The sequence below is a fragment of the Cricetulus griseus genome, chromosome 5, assembly GCF_003668045.3.
Source record: "Cricetulus griseus strain 17A/GY chromosome 5, alternate assembly CriGri-PICRH-1.0, whole genome shotgun sequence".
Classification (NCBI taxonomy): domain Eukaryota; kingdom Metazoa; phylum Chordata; class Mammalia; order Rodentia; family Cricetidae; genus Cricetulus; species Cricetulus griseus.
Genome location: NC_048598.1, coordinates 28,503,520 through 28,522,872, shown reverse-complemented (window position 1 = coordinate 28,522,872; position 19,353 = coordinate 28,503,520). Strand labels below are relative to the sequence as shown.

The following is a 19,353-nucleotide window of genomic DNA, read 5'->3' as shown; positions in this document are numbered from 1 at the left end:
TCGTTTTACTGTCTTCATTGGTTTTCTGTTAGGATGAGGAGACTAACATTAATGACTCATTAAAGATAAATGAATTGTCTAGACTGTACAAGACACTAAAGAAAAATATGTAGGTGTGCTCACACTGCAGTCCAGCTCACACTTTTATTCTTTTTCTCTCAGTTCTTTTCTGTTTGTCATTGCTTGCCTGAGATGATAGGACTTGAGCACTCATGAAATTCTCTTGAGATTTTGTTATTTCATTTCCTAAAGAAAAGCTGTCCTTACCTTTGGAATCTCCTAACCTGCACTTGAAGAGAGGAATTTTAATTTTTAGTTTTAAGGGGTACATTCACTAGCAAAAGGTGTGGCACATTGACTACCAAAAAATGTGTGCCAAAAGACAACACCAAAGGACAATGTGTTTTGTTAATTCAAGAGGTGTTGTTAATGGCAAGAAAGAGAAAATCTATATAAAAATATGTGTGACATAAACTGTCATTAAATTGGAGAATTCAGTGATGGCCACAAGCATGATATTTCAGCCTCTTACCATACTCAGGAATGAGATCAAATATTCTCAACAGAGTTTAACTTTCTGAAGATTTCATTTTGAGAAACTGATGATTATGATGTAGAAATCATACAGATGATATTTTGTTAGTTTTTAATAGATGTTGGGTGCCTTAAAAAAGCATATATGCTGATTAAAAACAGTCAAGTAACCACAACTGTCATTTACAAAAAAAAAAATGAAAGAAAGAAATTCTTCCTTTTCTCCAATTTCCTTTTAATATATGTAAGTGTAGGAGACTACATACTACAACTAAAATGGTTTCAGTTACTACAGGCTACACTATATATATATTACATACTTACCTCTCTCTCAGTTTCTATGCTTCTTCTATGATTAGCATCTTGCCTCTGTGTACAATATTTATTATCATCCTCAAAACTCATGGAACACATGCTGATATATATAGTGCTAGAAAGTAGACATAGAAGGGATTTAAAATTCTGGTATAGTAAAACAGACAAGAATTGTGTCATACCTGTTGTAATGGCTAAGACCCATAACACTGGCAATGGCATACACTGGCAGGAATGTGGTGACAGGAATTCTCAGTCATATCTTGTGATAATGTGAAATGTATACCACACATATCATAAAATGTAATGCATTTTATATTACCTAAACACAGGCTCACATACTATTTAGTGATCATGTTTTTAGATACTCAAATGTGTTGAAAACTTATCTCTACACAAAAGTCTACACATATTTTTAGAAACATTACCCAAAATAGCCAGCAATTGAAAGCAACCAAAATATTACTTAATAGTGTTCAACTCTGGTACCTCCATTATCCAAAAAATGAAATGAAATGAAGAGACATGGAAGGACCCTACATGTATATTAGCAAGCAAAAGAAGTCAGTTTGGAAAATCTATATACTATAACGATTCCAACTGTCTAACATTATTGAAGTATTCTATAAGTCTAACATTCTATAAGTGTAAGAAGTTAGAGATTACCATGGACAAAAGACAGGCTGTTTGTAGAGCAATACAGCTTTTATATGTGACACTATAATGATTGATACATAATTTCTAAAACCTCATAGAACACAGAGTGAATGCTAATATGATCTATGGATTCCAGTTAATAATTAGATGTACCAGTGTTTGTTCCTAGCTTATGTTAGTGTTCACTCTTTGTGTTCTATGAATTTTGAGAAAGATAATAAATATTGTACAGAGGCAAGATGCTAATCATGGAAGAAGCACAGAAACTGAGAGGTAAGTATGTAAACTCCACTTTTTGAACACTTTTTCTAGAAAACTAATCTGTCTAAAAGCCTAATACAAATTTAAAGATATGTTGATTGAGTTCCACTTTTGTTTTATTTGGGATAGAGTTTCATTGTATAACCCAGGCTGGCCTTGAGCTCATGGTTCTTCTGCTTCAGTTTACCTTGCAAGCACTGGAATTGAGTTCTCCCATCATGCCCAGCTGTTGATGTAGTTTCTCCTGTGCCTCTTCTCAATCTGATTTATTGACAAACACAGATTTTTCTGAGCTCTTTGTTAAAATTAAATATATAGATGTCTTTGGGGTTATTTCTATGAACCATCCTTGTTCTATCTGCCTTATGTTCAGCTAAAATGGTCCAAAAATAAAATCAATGATTTTAAACACTTTAAAGTTACCAACAACAAAAACAAATAGATTTAAGATAGAATAAGATAAAGACTGTCATTCTAGCAAATTTAAGCTAGGAAGGATATCTAAGTCATGCTAAGACTGGATTCAGGAGAAGTCATCTGTGCCTAAGTATTGGCTTCACAGATGCTGCATTCAGACTATTTCTCTGGATTCTTGTTTACTCATTTCTGTAGTAGCCTGCCATCTTCCTACAAAAATTATCCGTCTTTACAGAGAAATAATTCCGTGTGTGGGTACTTGGTCTTTTTCTCCTTCTGAATGTAAGTCATGCATAGGATTTACTTGACAGTCCTGATTTTGTGTTTTCATAGTTCTCACTCATGCCATGAACCCATGTAAACAGGCCAGTGTGTTGTTGTTCTTCGACTCCTAGTGACTGTCCTGGGCTCAATTGAAGAGGAAGGAGTGCCAGAGTACCTCAGAGTATATAGCACTCTCCTAGCAAGTGCCGGTCCTGGGTTCCAGTCCCAGCATGGCAAGTGAATAAAAGCTGGAAAAATGTCATATTAAGTATAAATGATATCATTTATTTCTGGCAGCATATATTTCATATTCAGTAATCAGTAAAGACTGTTTTTATATCAGAAGTACTGCTTCAAAAACAGGACTTCTTGATGTCTTGTCTAGAAAGTCTTAAAAGATTTATGTTGCTTTTACTATCCTTTTATGCAGTTCACAGAAAATGATTGCCTTGAATTTATATAAGCCTAGTTATATCTAAATCTTTATTTTAATAAGATTCTATGTCCAGATAGGTATAGACTCTATGTATAATCTAGAGATTATCTTAAAACTGTATTAGTGAACCTATCATGTACTTTTTATAATGCCTGAATCGGAAATATTTGGATGTGCTTGCAGCATTCGTCTGAAGAGTCTCAATGCTAACACAGATATAACTTCTCTGGCCCGGAAAGTGGTTGAAGAATGTAAACTTATTCATCCCTCAAAGCTAAATGAGGTAGAACAGCTGTTGTACTATCTACAGAACCGCCGTGATTCATTGTCAGGAAAAGGTAAGCAGGAGGAGTCTGGAATTTTAAATGCAAAACCAAAGGTGTGTGATTGTAGTCTTCAAAAATATTATATTTACTTTGTAAATTTATATGTAATATAGTATAGTGTAAAAATACATAGTTATGAAAACTATTCATTTTGGTTGTGAGTTCTTACCAGTGCTAAAATAAACATGTATTTGTTTCCTACCTTGGAGGTTTTATGTATCTATGCACAGTGGTCAGACTGTTTCGCTGTGTGTGCATGTGTACACTTGCACTGAAATAAAGGGAAAAGTCTGTCATATTTAGGGTAGACTAATACAAGGCACATTGTGAACAGAGATTTAACTTCTCTGTTCTAATTAGCCTTATATTTTCTAAATTTCCTATTTATACATAATGAATAATTTTGGTGAATTGTTTTAACAAACATGTGACATATGTCACATGCTTTAGATAACCCTGGGATATTACTCTCATGAGTTTTCCTGAGAAAAGTATCACATTTCTTTCATTGTCCTTATTGTTGTTTTCCTGTTCTCAGTTCCTTCATGAAAGAACTGTACCATTAATGTTTTAGACCTCAGAAAATATAGAAGATATTTTCAAATACAAGTGAAAACACAGATATGTTCCAAATGAATTATTGAATGCTTAGTGATTAGAATATACTTATGGAAAAAAAGAACTATGAAAAATGGATAAAATAATTCAACTCAATTATTATCTTTCTGCATAGTAATAGATGAAGGTATATATTGTTTTACTGTATATTAACACTGTATTCATCTAAATGATTCAGTTTTTATAACTTTTTATACTTTGATAATTTAGAGCCAGAAGCCCCACCCTAAAGAGATGGAAAGGGGACTGTAGTAAATTGTGACACTGTGATTCATTGCTTAAGTGATTTCTTTTTCTTTGCTAATCAAAACTACTATTATAATAATTATCTGTTTGAGACATAATTTAGCTTTTGAAGATAAGCCCTTATCTCTCATGGATGTTGCCTCTGAAAATTGAAATGGTTAATTCCTTTTAAATTCAGCATTTATTTATGTCTCTTTGAAAGAATAGGCCTTCCTAACATTTTTATTGTCAATAGCATGTTTCTCATTTTTTCCTGTCACTCATACTTCATAGCTGTATTTCTTTTTATTAGCATGTATTATTGTATGTAATTTTCATAATACCATGGTTTTTATTATGACAGTCTGATACGTGAATATGGTGCTCATATTTACTTCTCGCATCTTTTCATGACCCTTGCCGATTCCCTTCTTCTTTCAAAGTAGTCCCCAGTAAGGGTCAAGTCTCAAATCTATATTTATTGCTAATTATACATTCATTTGAGTTTTTCTAATTTATCTACTTATGTATGCATTGTTTCTATTTAGAATATGAAAATACACTTTTAACTGAATAGTATACTAAATGGCCCAAAGATGTGTTCAGTTCCTTTGAATGCCTGCTAGGGATTACATAAGTATTAAGTTGATGTAAATATCAAATACTCATATTTTGATTTATGTCCCTTATATCACTTATCAGACAAAAATCATTCACCTTATTTATTTCAACTTATAGTTTAGCTGTTATTTCTTACTGTTACATGTTAACTTTAGTTTACCTAGAATTCATTTTTGTATTATTAGACCATTTTCTTTGTCTTATTGATAACTATTCCCATCTTAAACGAAGTATAAGTTTTGTCATGGATTTTATTGGTTTATGTCCTCCTTGATAGCATCATTAGAACAAATAGCTAATTTTTACACACTGAAAGAATTCATCAAATATTTAGTTTTATACCCCCAGCTTAGCCAGCATTAATCTCAACTACTAAAAATAATTACTCCTCAAACCTTAAAACCTAATTTTCAGGTTTCTTTTTAAATCTGTTTTACAGAAAAAAAAGAAAAATCAAGCAAGCCTAAGGATCCACCTCCTTTTGAAGGGATGGAGGTAAGCCTGTATGAATTCTGATCTACTACACAAAACACTACAGACATCACCTTTACTTTCAGTAATGCATATGGTCATGTTCAGATGTGAGATCTTAAATGGTTCAGTTTAGAGATACCTTAAAAAGGCAGAAAAATCAATGCTTACTTTATAAAATAAAAAATTGTTTGTAGTGCTTTTTAACATATTTTAATTTTATTAAAATAAGTGGCAAAAATATTCTAAACATTTCAAAATAAAATGTAAAGTATTTAATCTTTTATTATAGGTACAAATAGCTTTGTATTACATTTAAAATACATTGAGAGACAAATTGTAGAGTTTATATATGTTCCACTTTATTGTGCTTATAATTTAATATTAGCATTCTAGTACACAAAGGGCTAAAATTTCCATCCACATAAAGATAACTATTATCCATTTTTTGGGAATTGTTCCAAGTAATATATTGATCACAAAATAGCATCCATCTGGCAGTGTTGCTGTCTCTCAGAGCTGCTGAGTGCTTCCTGCCTGTGTTTCAGATTGATGAAGTGGCCAACATTAACGACATGGACGAGTACATTGAGCTGTTGTATGAAGATATTCCAGACAAGGTTCGGGGATCTGCCTTGATCCTACAGCTGGCTCGAAATCCTGATAACTTGGAAGAACTACTATTAAATGGTGAATTTTCTATCTACATATTAAAAATAGAAAATTATGTAAAATAAACCTACCCTTAAGTTTGTATTTAGATCTTAAATATTTTATGTATACAAATGCCCATATACATGTTTCCAAGTCTTAAATACTTATAGCCTGAATTTTCTTTTTTCTTCTATATATTAGGAATACTTTTAATCTACTACTTATCTTCCTCTCCCTCTCTCTTTCCATGGTAGGTCTATTATCCACTCTTTTATTTTCACCCTGTTTGTGTTTTTGAATCTCAAGAGTTTGTTGGAATTATCATATAACTAGCTCACCATGCATTCTTGAATCCATGTGTTTAGTCTATTTAACATTGATGTGATGCCCACAAGGGAGGTTTTGTCATTTTGTATTTTCTTTGAATAACAAAACTTTTAACATGTTTCTATATTTTTAAATTATGAAAATTTTTATCATGATTCTTAACCTTTCTTTTACTGTATTTCTGTTTTCTTCTATACTGGGTATTTTCTAGTTTATCATTTTAAGCTAATTTTTGATAATTTGGGTTTTTTTTTGAGAAATTATCTTAGTGATGTCCTGACATTATAATTGACAATTTCAAACAATTCTTGTTCAAATTATAACCAACTTAATTTTAACAGTATACAGAAATTTGTTCCAATATACCCTTTTACTCTTTTCATTCCTCACTCATTTGTAATAATACTAATGATATATTTCTTGCATATGTGTGCTGGGGGTTTGTGCATCTTTGTATGCATGTTCACAAGTGCATAAGCACACTTGTTTGTAGAAGTATACATTCTCCTATGTTTGTGTATTGGCCTAGGGCTTGGAGCAATCCCTGTCTACCTTATTCTCAGTTGAGCCCAGAGCTTGAGGATATGACTAGTTTAGCTAGTTAGCTTGCCCCAGTGATCAACTTACAGGCAGGTGGCTGAGGGGGTCCCTGTAGGTGTCAGTTCAGGCAGTGATCTTCGAAGATGTGAGAATAAAAACTCAGTTCGGATTGGCTTCATCGACTTGGATCAAACGTGGGGAGTCTGATGCCAGGCAGTTCATTGTCAGCGTATTTAAAACACACATTATAATTTGGTCAAAAGTTTTCAGGCAACAATTAGTCCCGTTCCAGATGCACAATAAAGCTTAGGGTCTGTCTCTATAGAAACTCTTCTACAGATACAAGTGACCATGAGGATGACAGATACAAGTGGCCATCAGGGTGGTTTCCATAGCTAAATAGTCTAGAATTCAGTGTAGTCTCTGGCCGAGGTAGCAAAGAGGTCAGCAGTACATGTGACAGCTCTCCTGGGGATGGCTTCCATTAACTGGGAGCTAAACGTCTAGGGAGGGAAGAGGCTAGGATGAACATTCTGGGTGAGGTCTGCCTGCATAGCACAAGGTGGGTGAGGTCAGCACCAGGTGGCCAGCACTCACATGAATGCTTTGTGGGAGTGGCATCCCATTTGTAATTCTGATGCAGACATATAATTCCCACAGCAAGCTAGCTAGCTACAGTAGACATCTGCAGAGCTCTGCATTCAGCTAAGAATGTGTGCCCCGAGGAATAAGGTGGCAAACAATTGAGAAAGACTCCTAGTGTCAGCCTCTGGCCTCTGTGTGTATGTGTGCTCACACATGGGCAAACACGCAGGAACCACAAGTACATACTTATGCAAAAAGAAAAAGCCTCCTAATAACTCACTTAAAACTGACCTCATATTTACTTAAATCTCCAAATATTCATTAATCAATTAATTATACCTTCTTCTAGAAGAAATACATATGAACTTCTAAGGAAATCTTTTCAGAAACTTCTATTTTGTTTATGTCAGTTGGTATATGATATGTAAATATTGCTTTTCTTCACATAAATTTTATTTTTTCGCCTTAATAGAGCTAAGTTGGCTAAACTGCTCACTTATATTCTAGGTATATTTTAGCAGTTTAGCAGAGTAAATCAGATGTTAAAGAAGAAAATAAGGGTAATACAGTAGTAAGATTCCAAGCAGAAACAAGTCAGGAAATGGACAGCCTTTGATGACCTTACTGTCACATTTATCTAAGTAACATTTGATTTCTTTACTGTATACACTTGTATGTCAGGTGTTTTGAGTAAAAGTTATATTATACTTCTAAATTAGCTTTCTGTATTGGAAAAAAAACATCCTACTTTTTTGTCCCAGTTCCATCTTGGCTTTGTTACTTATTCATAAGTAGACATTTAAAACCAACCTCCGTTTATGTCAAAGGCAAGGTAAATGATCATATCCGCATGTCTCCTTTTCTTTAGAAACTGCCCTTGGTGCGCTAGCAAGAGTCCTGAGAGAAGACTGGAAACAAAGTGTTGAGTTAGCTACAAACATCATTTATATCTTCTTTTGCTTTTCTAGGTAAGTATAAAGATTCTAATCCGTCTCTGTTGCTGTCTGCCTGCACCAGTGTGTATCCATTGGTTCTCTCGGTCTTTGTGTGTTTGTCCATGCTCTGCTTCTTATTGCTCTCTCTTTACTCTGTTATTCTTTCATTATGTCTACACTTCCCTATACTTGCACACATACACACACATGCACACATGTGCATACATGCACTCATGTTCACACATATTCATATACACTCCAGTTGGCTAATAGTTTGGAGTGTGATTATGGCTCTGGAGGAAAATAATCTCAATTTGAATACAGTGTCTATTGTTTACTCACTGTGTGCTCTTAGTTATTTTGCTTAATCTCCCTGGGCCTCAGTTCCTGTGTAAAATTTTCATAGTAATAGCCACATTCTTTTCTAATAGTTTTTAGGATTAAATGACTCAGAATTAAAACACTTAGGTTAAAAGCCTTGTACAGAGTAAATACTCTTGTATTTATATATAGGTATGAACATGCAAATACAAGCATATTTATTCTACACATACTTCTGTATCTCAATTCTTATCAATTTAGTACATATTTAGGGGATGCGGTTTGATAGTTTGATTACATGTAACAATATGTAAATGATTAAATCAGGGTGGTTGGCATTTCCAATCTATGAACACTCACCAATTCTTTGTATTGGGCATGTTTGAAGTCCTCTCTTCCAGTTCTTTATAAAATATATTATAAATTGTTGTGAACTGTAGTCACCCCACTGTGCTGTAAAATTAGAATGTATTCCTCCTATCTGACTTACGTTGTTTTTGGTATCCATTATCCAACTCCTCTTTATTCTCCCTAGTTTTAGCCCTTCCTAATTTCTAGAAATCTGTAGACTTCTAGAGTGTACTTTCTTTATATGAAGTCAAATTTCCTTCCACATATATGAATAAGGACATATGGTATTTGCCTTTCTTTGTTGACTTATTTTAACATAATGCCCTCCAATTCCATTCATGTGTTTATAAATTACAAAATTTTATTCTTTTAATAGTTAAATATATTCTATTTACATGTATACACTAATAAAGGTGTTAAGCTTTTATAAAAAATTTGTAGCCAATTAGATTTTAATAATAAACCAGCATTAGCAAAGTAATATTCCTGAATAAATTATTTAGCAAATACATATAAAACCTGATTACTGATATGTTACTAGTTTATTCTCCTCATCAACTTTATATAACTAATAAAATGGGTGCCTAGCATTATCATAATATTAATTTTGTTAGACAATATTCCAAAACATAGTCCAAAAATATCTTAGTAGTTAATATTGTGATTAATTATGAAAACTTACTTAATATTTATGGTGAGGGTAGCATGTTAACACATAATAATAATAATAATAATAATAATAATAATAATAATCTCATAATTTCAAATTTTCTTATTATACTGTGATATATTCATCCATTGAAATGTGTGTCAAACTGATGTTGTGTATGGTTTTTGGCATTTTGGGCCAAAACCAGATCTCCTATATGAACAAAGTGTATTCTTTTTAATGTATATTAAAATCTCTTATTTGAAGCTTTTCTCATTTTCATGGACTCATCACTCACTATAAAATTGGAGCACTGTGTATGAATATCATTGACCATGAGTTAAAAAGACATGAGCTTTGGCAAGAAGAACTCTCAAAGAAGAAGAAAGCTGATATCCTTTAGGTGCCGTTTAGACCTGCTGCCTATGCTTAAATGCTTTGGATGGGTAGGGTGGGTTTGTTCTTTCCGTTTTTAATTCCTGTCACATTATTTGGAAATCATGTAAGAATATGTCAGAGGTAAAGATAGAGATTGGAAATATTGAATAAATACAGTTGACAGATACTTTGTCTGTTCATATTTGACTAGTTAGTGAGGTAGAAGGATGAAGCCAGCAGCAGTGCTGGATAATTGAATAAAAGAGTCTTTAAGTGACTGCACTATTGTGTCCGCCATGACCCCTGTGTTTGGTGAAGCATGGCTCACCACTGCTGCTTATATACTTCTGAGTAACTTTGATGGGGATGGATTAAATTGCTCAGTGAACCTAATTTTTCAAGGAAACTACAGTTCCACTTTTCTATGAAGTGCAGTTTTTCTAGTTAAATGAAAAAAATATTAATGTAGACTTGAGAGATCTTATAGAATGATAGAACCTATGAAAGGAACTTTGGAAATTTTGTTTTAGTGTATCTTAGGGTCTAAGAACTGATCTTTGGGTTCCTTAAATGCTTTCAAACACTTTTTTTTTTAACAGTGTCATTGCCCATTGGCTTAAGGCATTTGGAGGTTGGAATTCTATTTAGTTTAGTGTTCCTTTGCTTTTTGAGCTGTAGTCTACATTCTGATAACTTCTATTTCTTGATTTTAGTCTTTCAGAGTGAATGTAGTGTAAGAATGTTGTCTTCAACATTACAGTAATCTCAATTGAGGATACTTATATTGTCTTTACAGTTTAATTCTAGCTCAAGAGTCTTTGACTGTTCATACCTGTCTTAACATGACATTCTCTCCCTCCCCTATCATCCTTTCCCTTCCCCTCCCCTCTCTCTTCTCTCTCTTATTTTTTGAATGAGGGTTTCTTTGTATAGGCCTGACTGTCCAGGAATTTGTTTTTTGTAGACAAGACTGGCCTTGATCTCACAAATATCTTTCTGCCTTTGCCTGGAGTGCTGGGATTAAAGGTGTGGGCCATTACTGCCTGACTCAAATATCTTTCTCTTGGAGTCTTTAACCTGAACAAGGTACTAAAATCATTAGATTTAATCTATATATTTGAATATTTTGGATGTCTGCCTGACATAGAGTCTTTTATTCTTAGCAAATACATCAATTTCTGTAAAGAAAGTAATCTTTTTAATGGGTCCACTTACAGTCTGCTGGAAGTTATACACTTGGCAAATTTCATAAGATATTTGCATGTAATTACTAAAACTGCAAGTATTTGGTGAAGTCAAATAATTCATCATTCTAGGACTCCAAGGAAATTATGGGACCTTTGGCTAACATGTCCTATTATGCACAGTCCTGCAGTTAAGATTCTAGTTGAACTGTTGGATGAGGAATAAAGTTGCAGCCAGGCTTGACAGCACACATTTCTTTAACACTCCAGAGGCAGAAGTAGGTGGATCTCTGTTTGGGGCCAGCTTAGTCTACATAGTAATATTCAGGTCTGCCATATAACAAAACCCAGTCTTAATAAATAATAATTTGCGTATAAAACATAATATACTATTCTGAAAGTAGTTTTCAGTAGATTTTCTTTCCTTCAGTTCATGCTTGTGATCCTTAACTTGAGTTTTACTTGATGAAGACCTTGAAAATCAGACGTTGAGAAAGGATTATGATAAAACCTTTAAAAAGTACCAGGGACTTGTGGTAAAACAGGAACAGCTATTGAGAGGTATGTGCTCCTGAATACTTCTGAGACCTGACACTAGGAAACTGATGTAAAATTTTAAAGTATTTTTCATTTAATAAAGAATAAATCCTGTTTCTAAGATTTGTTGAAAAGTAAAAGACTTTAGTATTATATGGTTTTATGGTCACCTAAGATGCAGTCTTAAGATTTAGTTAGAATGATATGATTCCTTTAAGTGAGTATTCAAGTCCTGCTTTATAAAGTCAGCCGTGGATTTGGTATATTTCATTGCTTATTTGATGAACTTATACATGGAAATGTTAGTACTGGATAAGTTTTTATTCCCTGATAGTTTTTAGCTTTTCTAACCACTGTATTTTTCAAGTTTTACTGTTGTTTTGTTTGCTTGGCAGTGCTAGAGACGGAGCCAAGGGCTGCGCTGTTAGTCAGACACCCTCCTGCTGCACCATGTCTCCCCCAGCTTGCTTTAAAGATGTTAAGATGAGTTGTTAAGTTCAGCCTGTTGTAGAAAAAAACACCTTTTCAAAGTGAAATGCTTAAAGAGACTAGACATAGTAACTTCTACCTTGGTTGGCATGTCAGTCACAATACACTAGATCTCTAAAAATAATTGTCTTGTTAGAATTTTAAAATACTGAGCTGATTTTTTAACATGTAAAATAGTGAGCTCTATTCCTAGCCAAAATAATGCAAGTGTTTTATGTTTAAACAGTTTTATTGAGAGATAGTTGATAGATAGTAAACTATATACTATTAAAAAATACAATTTGGTAAATTATAATGTATACAAATAGTTATGGTACTGAGACCATATCCAAGGTAAATATGTCTATCACTCCCAAAACAGCCTTATATATTTGTTGCTTTTTCTTCATTTATGCTTCTCCCTCTTCTCTAGTAATTTAGAGGTATAAATGGAATTATATAGTATCTCATTTGACCAGAATAAGGGTATGTCCATGTTGTTGGATTTATCAGTAATGTTTCCTTTAATTATTCATTGTAATTCTCTGTATTATCTTGCTTATAGTTGTTTGGAATCTTTCCAGTTTTGGCACTTGCTATACTCCTTTGAGTAATCATCTGTAAGGTCTTATAGGGCAGATATAACCATCTCCTCTGTTCATTGTCCTAGAGACGGCATAGTAAGCAATGCTTTGCATCATAGAAGACTAGCATTACATAGAAGTGGTTTCCCTGCAGTCCTCCTACCCATGCTTCAACCATCAGTATATAATAGTCTCAAATTATTTTAATGAAAATATGAGCTGGGTGATGGTGGCACACACCTTTAATCCCAGCACTTGGGAGACAGGGGCCGGGGCAGGCAGATCTCTTGAGTTTAAGGCCAGCCTGGTCTACAGAGCAAATTCCAAGATGGCCAGGGCTACACATAGAAACCCTGTATTCAAAAAATAAAAAAAACAACAACAACAAAAAAGAAAGAAAAGGAAGGAAGAAATAAAAGTGAAAGACTGATGTGATCAATCTTACTAATTTTAGTTAATTTATAATACATTGTAGTTTTGATTCGAATTTACCTGCACACTGGTTATGTCAAGAGCTTTCATATATTGATCTGCATATCTTTTGTTGAAAGCTCCTTTCATGTCTTTTGTTTATTCCTTAGTGGGATTGTTCTCTATACATATGTGTGTATGTATATGGATTGTATGGATGTGTGTGTACACACTTATATGATCTGTTTTATACAAGCCTTTGCAAAGATTTAAGTCTGTGGTTATATCTTTTCACTAAATAATGGTTTTTGAAGATCAGAATTTCTAATTTTTATGAATTACAATTTGTTTAGGTTTTTATGGATCATGGTTTTTGGCATTACATCCAGATCATCTTCCCTAACTGGAGTGTACAATGATTTTCCATTGTGTTTTGTTCTAGAAGTTCTGTCATTTCTGGGTTTGCAATTAAGTCACTAATAAATTTTGAATACATTTGAATGAGACAGCTCTTCATTTGTTTTGCATATGAATGTGTTGTTATTTATGCACTATTTATTTCAAATACTGAATTTATCTCAAAGACTGAATTGGGTTGGCAAAAAGTCACTTGTCCATGTATGTGCATTTCTTCTTGGCACCCTGCCCTCTTTTGTCCATCACTTTTGTGTGGTTTATTGCTGGTAGCACAACGCTTTGATTATAGAAAGGTTTTATGTAATTTTGTTTTAAGTGTAAAGCAGAAAAAAAAAGAGACTTACTCAATGTGGTCACATACAGAAGAGGAGTAATGAGGTATTGAGAACCCCTCAAGTATGCCTTTGGTGTTCTGAAGAAAAATCAAAGTTTAAATAGAGAGTCAAGGACTTGCACATCTAAGCAGTCTTGGTCAAACCCACCATTGATCCATCCTTGTCTGGGCTTCAGTCTCATTCTGTAAGGTGATCTGACAAGTTGTTAGAACTGTGTGAAATCTTCTCAGAAACAAGTTCCCTCTGTGGCTGTTGCCTTTTTCTTCTCTCAGCATGAGATTCCTAAGGAACTTACCATTTCTTTGTGGTTCATTGTACAGTAGTGTGCTTCTTTAGTCTGTCATCATTCCTGCCAGAGCTCTAACATTTCCCCATTTCATGTCTTAACTCCTTAAGGAGTTCTTGAGGGGAACGTTTCCATGTCTGAAACAAATATAATATACAAAATGCATCTAAGGACCAAGGTTAGAGTGCATCTCATTGGTGCCAGGTAGCCATGCGTAAGAACCATTTTTCATAACCTCTTAGCTTTTAGTTACTTTTGGAAAGTTGGCACAAGCAATTTCATCTTGTTGGTTTGAGAAAGGATCTAGGCTGGCCTCAAAATGAGCTTTCCTAATGGTGGGATTGCATGCTCACCATGACTGTTTCAGTTCTGACGGTCTCCCCCACACTTGCCTCTCAACATTTTCTGAAGACACGGTTGACTAACCATCTGGTGGTTTGTTCTCTATTGTTTCACAATGCTAGAGAAAGACTGATCCTGGTTGGTCTGATTTGGACCCACACTGGGGAAAGAAGATAAGTGACAGATGTCAAGGAGTTAGTGTCAATAAGCCTGTTTGGCCCCATTTGAGCAGTGGAATGTAGAAGATACTGCTCTTAGGCCAGTTTACCTTAAATCCATTCTGCTTTTCCTGTGGGAAATATCGTAGCATTTCAAAAATGTTTAGGTTACCTTATCAGACTCCGTACTCTGTAGAGTGTTAACAGTTTACTTATAAAACTTTAAAGTGACACAACTATCAAGTAATACACAATGGTTAGCTAGAAGGCTTTACAAAGAGCATAGCAACAAAAATAAAACTATTTTGAAAAATAAGTAATTGGGTACAGACTTACAAATATCTAACACCTCTCAATCTTTAAAAGGCTTACATAGTTTTTATGTATGATTTGTCGTACTTTCTCATACAGGTGCTGTGGCTTGAATCTTTGTATCCTCAGAGTTAGCTCAGGCTATTTATCCTGGCCCATGGCCAAATGGAAGCAGGGCATGTTCTGGCCTGCTGTGCTGTTAGCTCAGGTTAGCTGACTGAAGCCACTGTTACTATCTCTCCTTTAGCTACATACGGCTGCTGCAGAGATGCATTATGCTGAGAAATAGCTCTTTACTACTTTGCATGAATGAACTTTACATGCTTTTTAACTTGGTTAATTTTGCATGATATGCAAAGTTTATATACACAACTGTACACGTTTCTAGTCAGATGTGTAGGGCATCAAATGTACTAAAATCAATTTAAAATAGTTGCTTTCGAAGCAGTCATTTAAAGACTGCTGCACAGGATGATCATTTCTTTAGTTTATTTGAGGTTTAGTTTTCTCTGCTTTGTTATGTTTTTATATGGAAGCTGAGGTCATTTGTCTAAGAGTTTGGTTTCTAGAACACAAATGTTTCCTTTGACAGTAACCTACATGTTTTCATTTATAATTTTATTTAATTAAGATTAATTTCTACTTTGTTTTTGGTTTGTTTGTTTTTAACCCATAGGTATTTACACAGCATCATTTTGTCCAGATTAAGTGGGGATTTTCCAGGGATCTTAATGTCATTGATATTTAATTTAACTATCATCAGAGAAAATGCTTTATATGCATTCACTCCTCTGAGATTTACTGAGACTTATTTTATGGTCTGGAATATGGTCTTTCTCAATGAAGGTCATATGTACGCTTGAATATGCAACCTGCTATACTCAGTGGGGTTCCTGTAAATGCCAATGAGGAATCAACCATTTGTTTAGTTTTAAGTCATCTGTGTTCAAATATACATTGTTAACTTGTCTCACATTAAGTTTTATGTCAAGTAATATTTCATTTTATGTTTAGTGATAAAGCTTTTTTGTTTTTGTTTTTGTTTTTGTTTTTTTCTGGCTGCATGTGGTGGCAGGTACTTGGAATCCTACCTCTTAGGAGGGGACTGCAGGAAGATACCAGATTTAAGATCAACCTGGGCTACTCAGCAAGGCTCTATCTCAGAGCATCAAAGCAAGCAAACAAAAAACACTTTTCTCTCCTCCTTTCAACTGTAAAATCTGTTACATTATAAATCCTATATTATTTTCTATATTGAAATTTAATTTATGACATTTTGTAATACAGAAATGAGTTTAAACACAAATGTTATAGTGATCATTTCCATCCATTTTATAATTTGTGGGCATATATTATTCCTGTCTGCTCTTAACTTCTGTCTAAGGGATTTCCTTTAATACTCTTTGGAAGTCAAGGTTCACTATTAAAGATGCTTTTTTTTTTAAATCTTTTGACAGTTGGAAATACCTTTTTCCTTCTTTTTAAGTATCTCCATGGGGTTTGGAATTTTAGAGAAAACATTTCCCTGTACTCTGATGATGTTGGAATTCTGGGTTGAAATTTTGCCCTGTTAGGGCTAGAGAGTTGACATAATGAACACTGGCTGCTTTTCTAGAGAATGCAGGTTTGATTCTTTTCTCTGAACTTTTGGCTTCCATCAGACCCTTCAATCTGTCTGCTTTGCACAGAGATTGGTCAAGTTCTGCCTGGGTTTTTCCTTGTGTGATGATGCAGACACTCCCCAGACAGTGTTCTAGGCAGTCTATTTCCTTTGTTTCCTACTGCTCAGTAAATTACTATACTTCATTGTTTGATGTCTAGTATTGTAAAAAACTTATTTTGTGTATTTTAATCTTTTGTTTGTTTTATGACAATTTAAAACCAATGCCTACTGTACTGAAGTAGTTCAAAGTGGCTTTCTTAAAACCATGGAAATTATTCTCTCAAAGTTTAGAAGGCTAGAAGGCCAAAATCAAAGTGATCTCAGGACCATGTTTCTTCTGTTGGTTCTAGAGAAGAATTGCTATTACCTCTTTGTCATTTTGGCATCCCTCAACTGTCTGATACTTCCTGACTTGATGCTAACCACTCCAGTGTCTGCTTCCATCTTCAACTAGGGCTTCAGCTACTGGATTAAGAGCTTCCCCTAAAATTCATTATTGCATCTTTTATGTACTACAGTTGCAAAGTTTCTATTTCCAAATAAAGCCCCATGCTAAGGTCCTATTAAATTTGAGGTAGTCACTGTTCAACTCACTGTGTCTACTTTGGCTTTACACAGAAAGCTTCTATGTGCTTTCAACACCACTTTAAAGTCTTACATTATCTTACATGGAAGCTTGGCATGATGTAGCAGCATAAATGACTAAGCTTGAGACTCTGCTGGGCTTGTGTTTTCATTTAGTTCTGTTGCCTCCTACCTGTGTAGACAGGGAAAGTTACTTGAGTTATGTGTGTCTAATTTTCTCATCTAAAAGATGTTTATGCTATTTTACTCATAAATATTTTAGAATTAAAATGAGTTACTTATTTTTGTGGAGTAGCATAATACCTGTCATACAGGCAAAAACAATTTGCCTTTCTATTGCAAATATTTGCTAAATAGATATTTATCAATTTACATTAATATATTCAAGCACACACATGTATTTCCATCTTCTTTGCACTAAGGTTTCAAGATGGATGAAAGAGGGCTGGGGAAGGTGATGTATGCCAGTGACTGTAGCATTGGATAAGTTTGGATGGGAAGATGACAAGTTCAGAGGCAGCCTGGGCTGACGGTGAATTCCTGTCTAAACAGACAGAATCATTAGATGAAATGTTAGAATAGCAAGTAATATTCAGACCTTACAGAGAAAGCAAAAGGATTGTATTCATTAGTAACCTACATAATTTTGACAGAAAAAAAAAAGATCTTTTAAGTGCCACTGTGAAACTTCCTATCAACCAATCATACAATTCTCACTTTCAGAAAGGAAAGGAAGAGTTTCTGTCAGGAACCAACATCTTTATTCCAGACTTTTTTTGTTTTGTTTTGTTTTGTTTTTTGTTTTTTTGAGAAAGGGTTTCTCTGTGGCTTTGTGAGCTGTCCTGGAACTCGATCTTGTAGACCAGGATGATCTCAAACTCACAGATATCCGCCTGCCTCTGCCTCCCAAGTGCTGGGACTAAAAGCTTATGCCACCATTGCCCAGCTATTTTTGTTTGTTTGTTTTGGTTTTGTTTTGTTTTGTTTGTATTCCAGGCTTTTAAAGGACATTTTATTTAGAACTAGTAGAGCTTGCCCTTTGTTCCATCTGACACAACAGTTGTACTTCTTGACTCTTGTAGTGACTAACAGAAGATGTGTTTGAATGTGAGAAATGAATACTTTTGTATCCTCAAATGTGCTGAATGTATCCCTAGGGATGTCAAGTCTCACAGTAGCCGCTAGAGATTGAAATTTTGTTTAATATCTTTCCTTATTTATGTATTATGAAGTTATTTTGCTTGTTTATTGCTTGCTGATTTAAAAATCTTTAATTGCCATTTAATTACTATTAAACTCAAAGCTCCTGGAGAGTGTGAGCCATTAGATTTATTTTTATGGCTCAGCTTCATAAAAATAGAATGCTCACAGAACGCATGTGACATGGAAGCAGACGTGAGGCTACGGGAAGGAAAAGTACAAGGAGGGTTGGGTGTGCTGCAGAGGGAGGGCAATTCACAAAGACAAAAGGCATTGGAAAATGCACAATGAAGTTTACTATATGGTGTGCTGGCTAAAACTGTAGTAAAATAGAGCAATTAAAGGAATATTCACTATGTTTTATAGTATCCATACATTGTTAAAGCTCGAATGTTTTAATTATGTTAAAAATTTTAAAATAGTACAGAAAGTTTTTAGAACTGTGTCCATGACCTTGGTAAGGAGAAGTGATCTATACATTATTGATTTAGTGTGCCAGTCATTCAGCTTTCATGTATTTTCTTTCCTAGTCGCTCTCTATTTACTTCTGAATCTTGCTGAGGACACTCGCACAGAACTGAAGATGAGGAACAAGAACATAGTCCACATGTTGGTGAAGGCTCTTGATCGGGACAATTTTGAGCTGCTCATTCTAGTTGTGTCATTCTTAAAGAAACTCAGTATTTTTATGGAGAATAAAAATGACATGGTAATGTACAGATCTCCTTCAAATGGTCTACATTAGCTGTTTTTAAGTTGATATATTCTGATAAAGTGTAAACATTTTCTACCCCTACTAAGGTAATTGGGAATATTTTATAATAACTAACAACTTCATTAGGAAATGCAGCCAATATCATTACTATTCTAGATAATTGAAGCTTTCTAGGTGAAAGTGTTTTCTAATATGCCATAGAATAGATATACATGATAACTCAAAAATAAGATCTTCAGGTTCATTTGATGTTAAACTATTTTACCTCTTG

At 34.2% G+C, this 19,353-nt stretch overlaps 1 protein-coding gene across 5 annotated transcripts in view; it reads left to right on the top strand.

The window, feature by feature from the left end:
* Positions 1 to 19,353, top strand: part of Kifap3 (kinesin associated protein 3) — a 111,842-nt gene that overhangs the window by 9,424 nt on the left and 83,065 nt on the right. For all 5 annotated transcript variants that reach the window (XM_027417177.2, XM_035445127.1, XM_027417178.2 and 2 more), the window contains 7 exons: positions 3,068 to 3,222; positions 5,114 to 5,169; positions 5,694 to 5,835; positions 8,120 to 8,219; positions 9,775 to 9,899; positions 11,532 to 11,630; positions 18,898 to 19,076. In XM_027417177.2, coding sequence (XP_027272978.1) covers positions 3,068 to 3,222; positions 5,114 to 5,169; positions 5,694 to 5,835; positions 8,120 to 8,219; positions 9,775 to 9,899; positions 11,532 to 11,630; positions 18,898 to 19,076 — 856 coding nt within the window. The remainder of the gene's footprint in view (positions 1 to 3,067; positions 3,223 to 5,113; positions 5,170 to 5,693; positions 5,836 to 8,119; positions 8,220 to 9,774; positions 9,900 to 11,531; positions 11,631 to 18,897; positions 19,077 to 19,353) is intronic.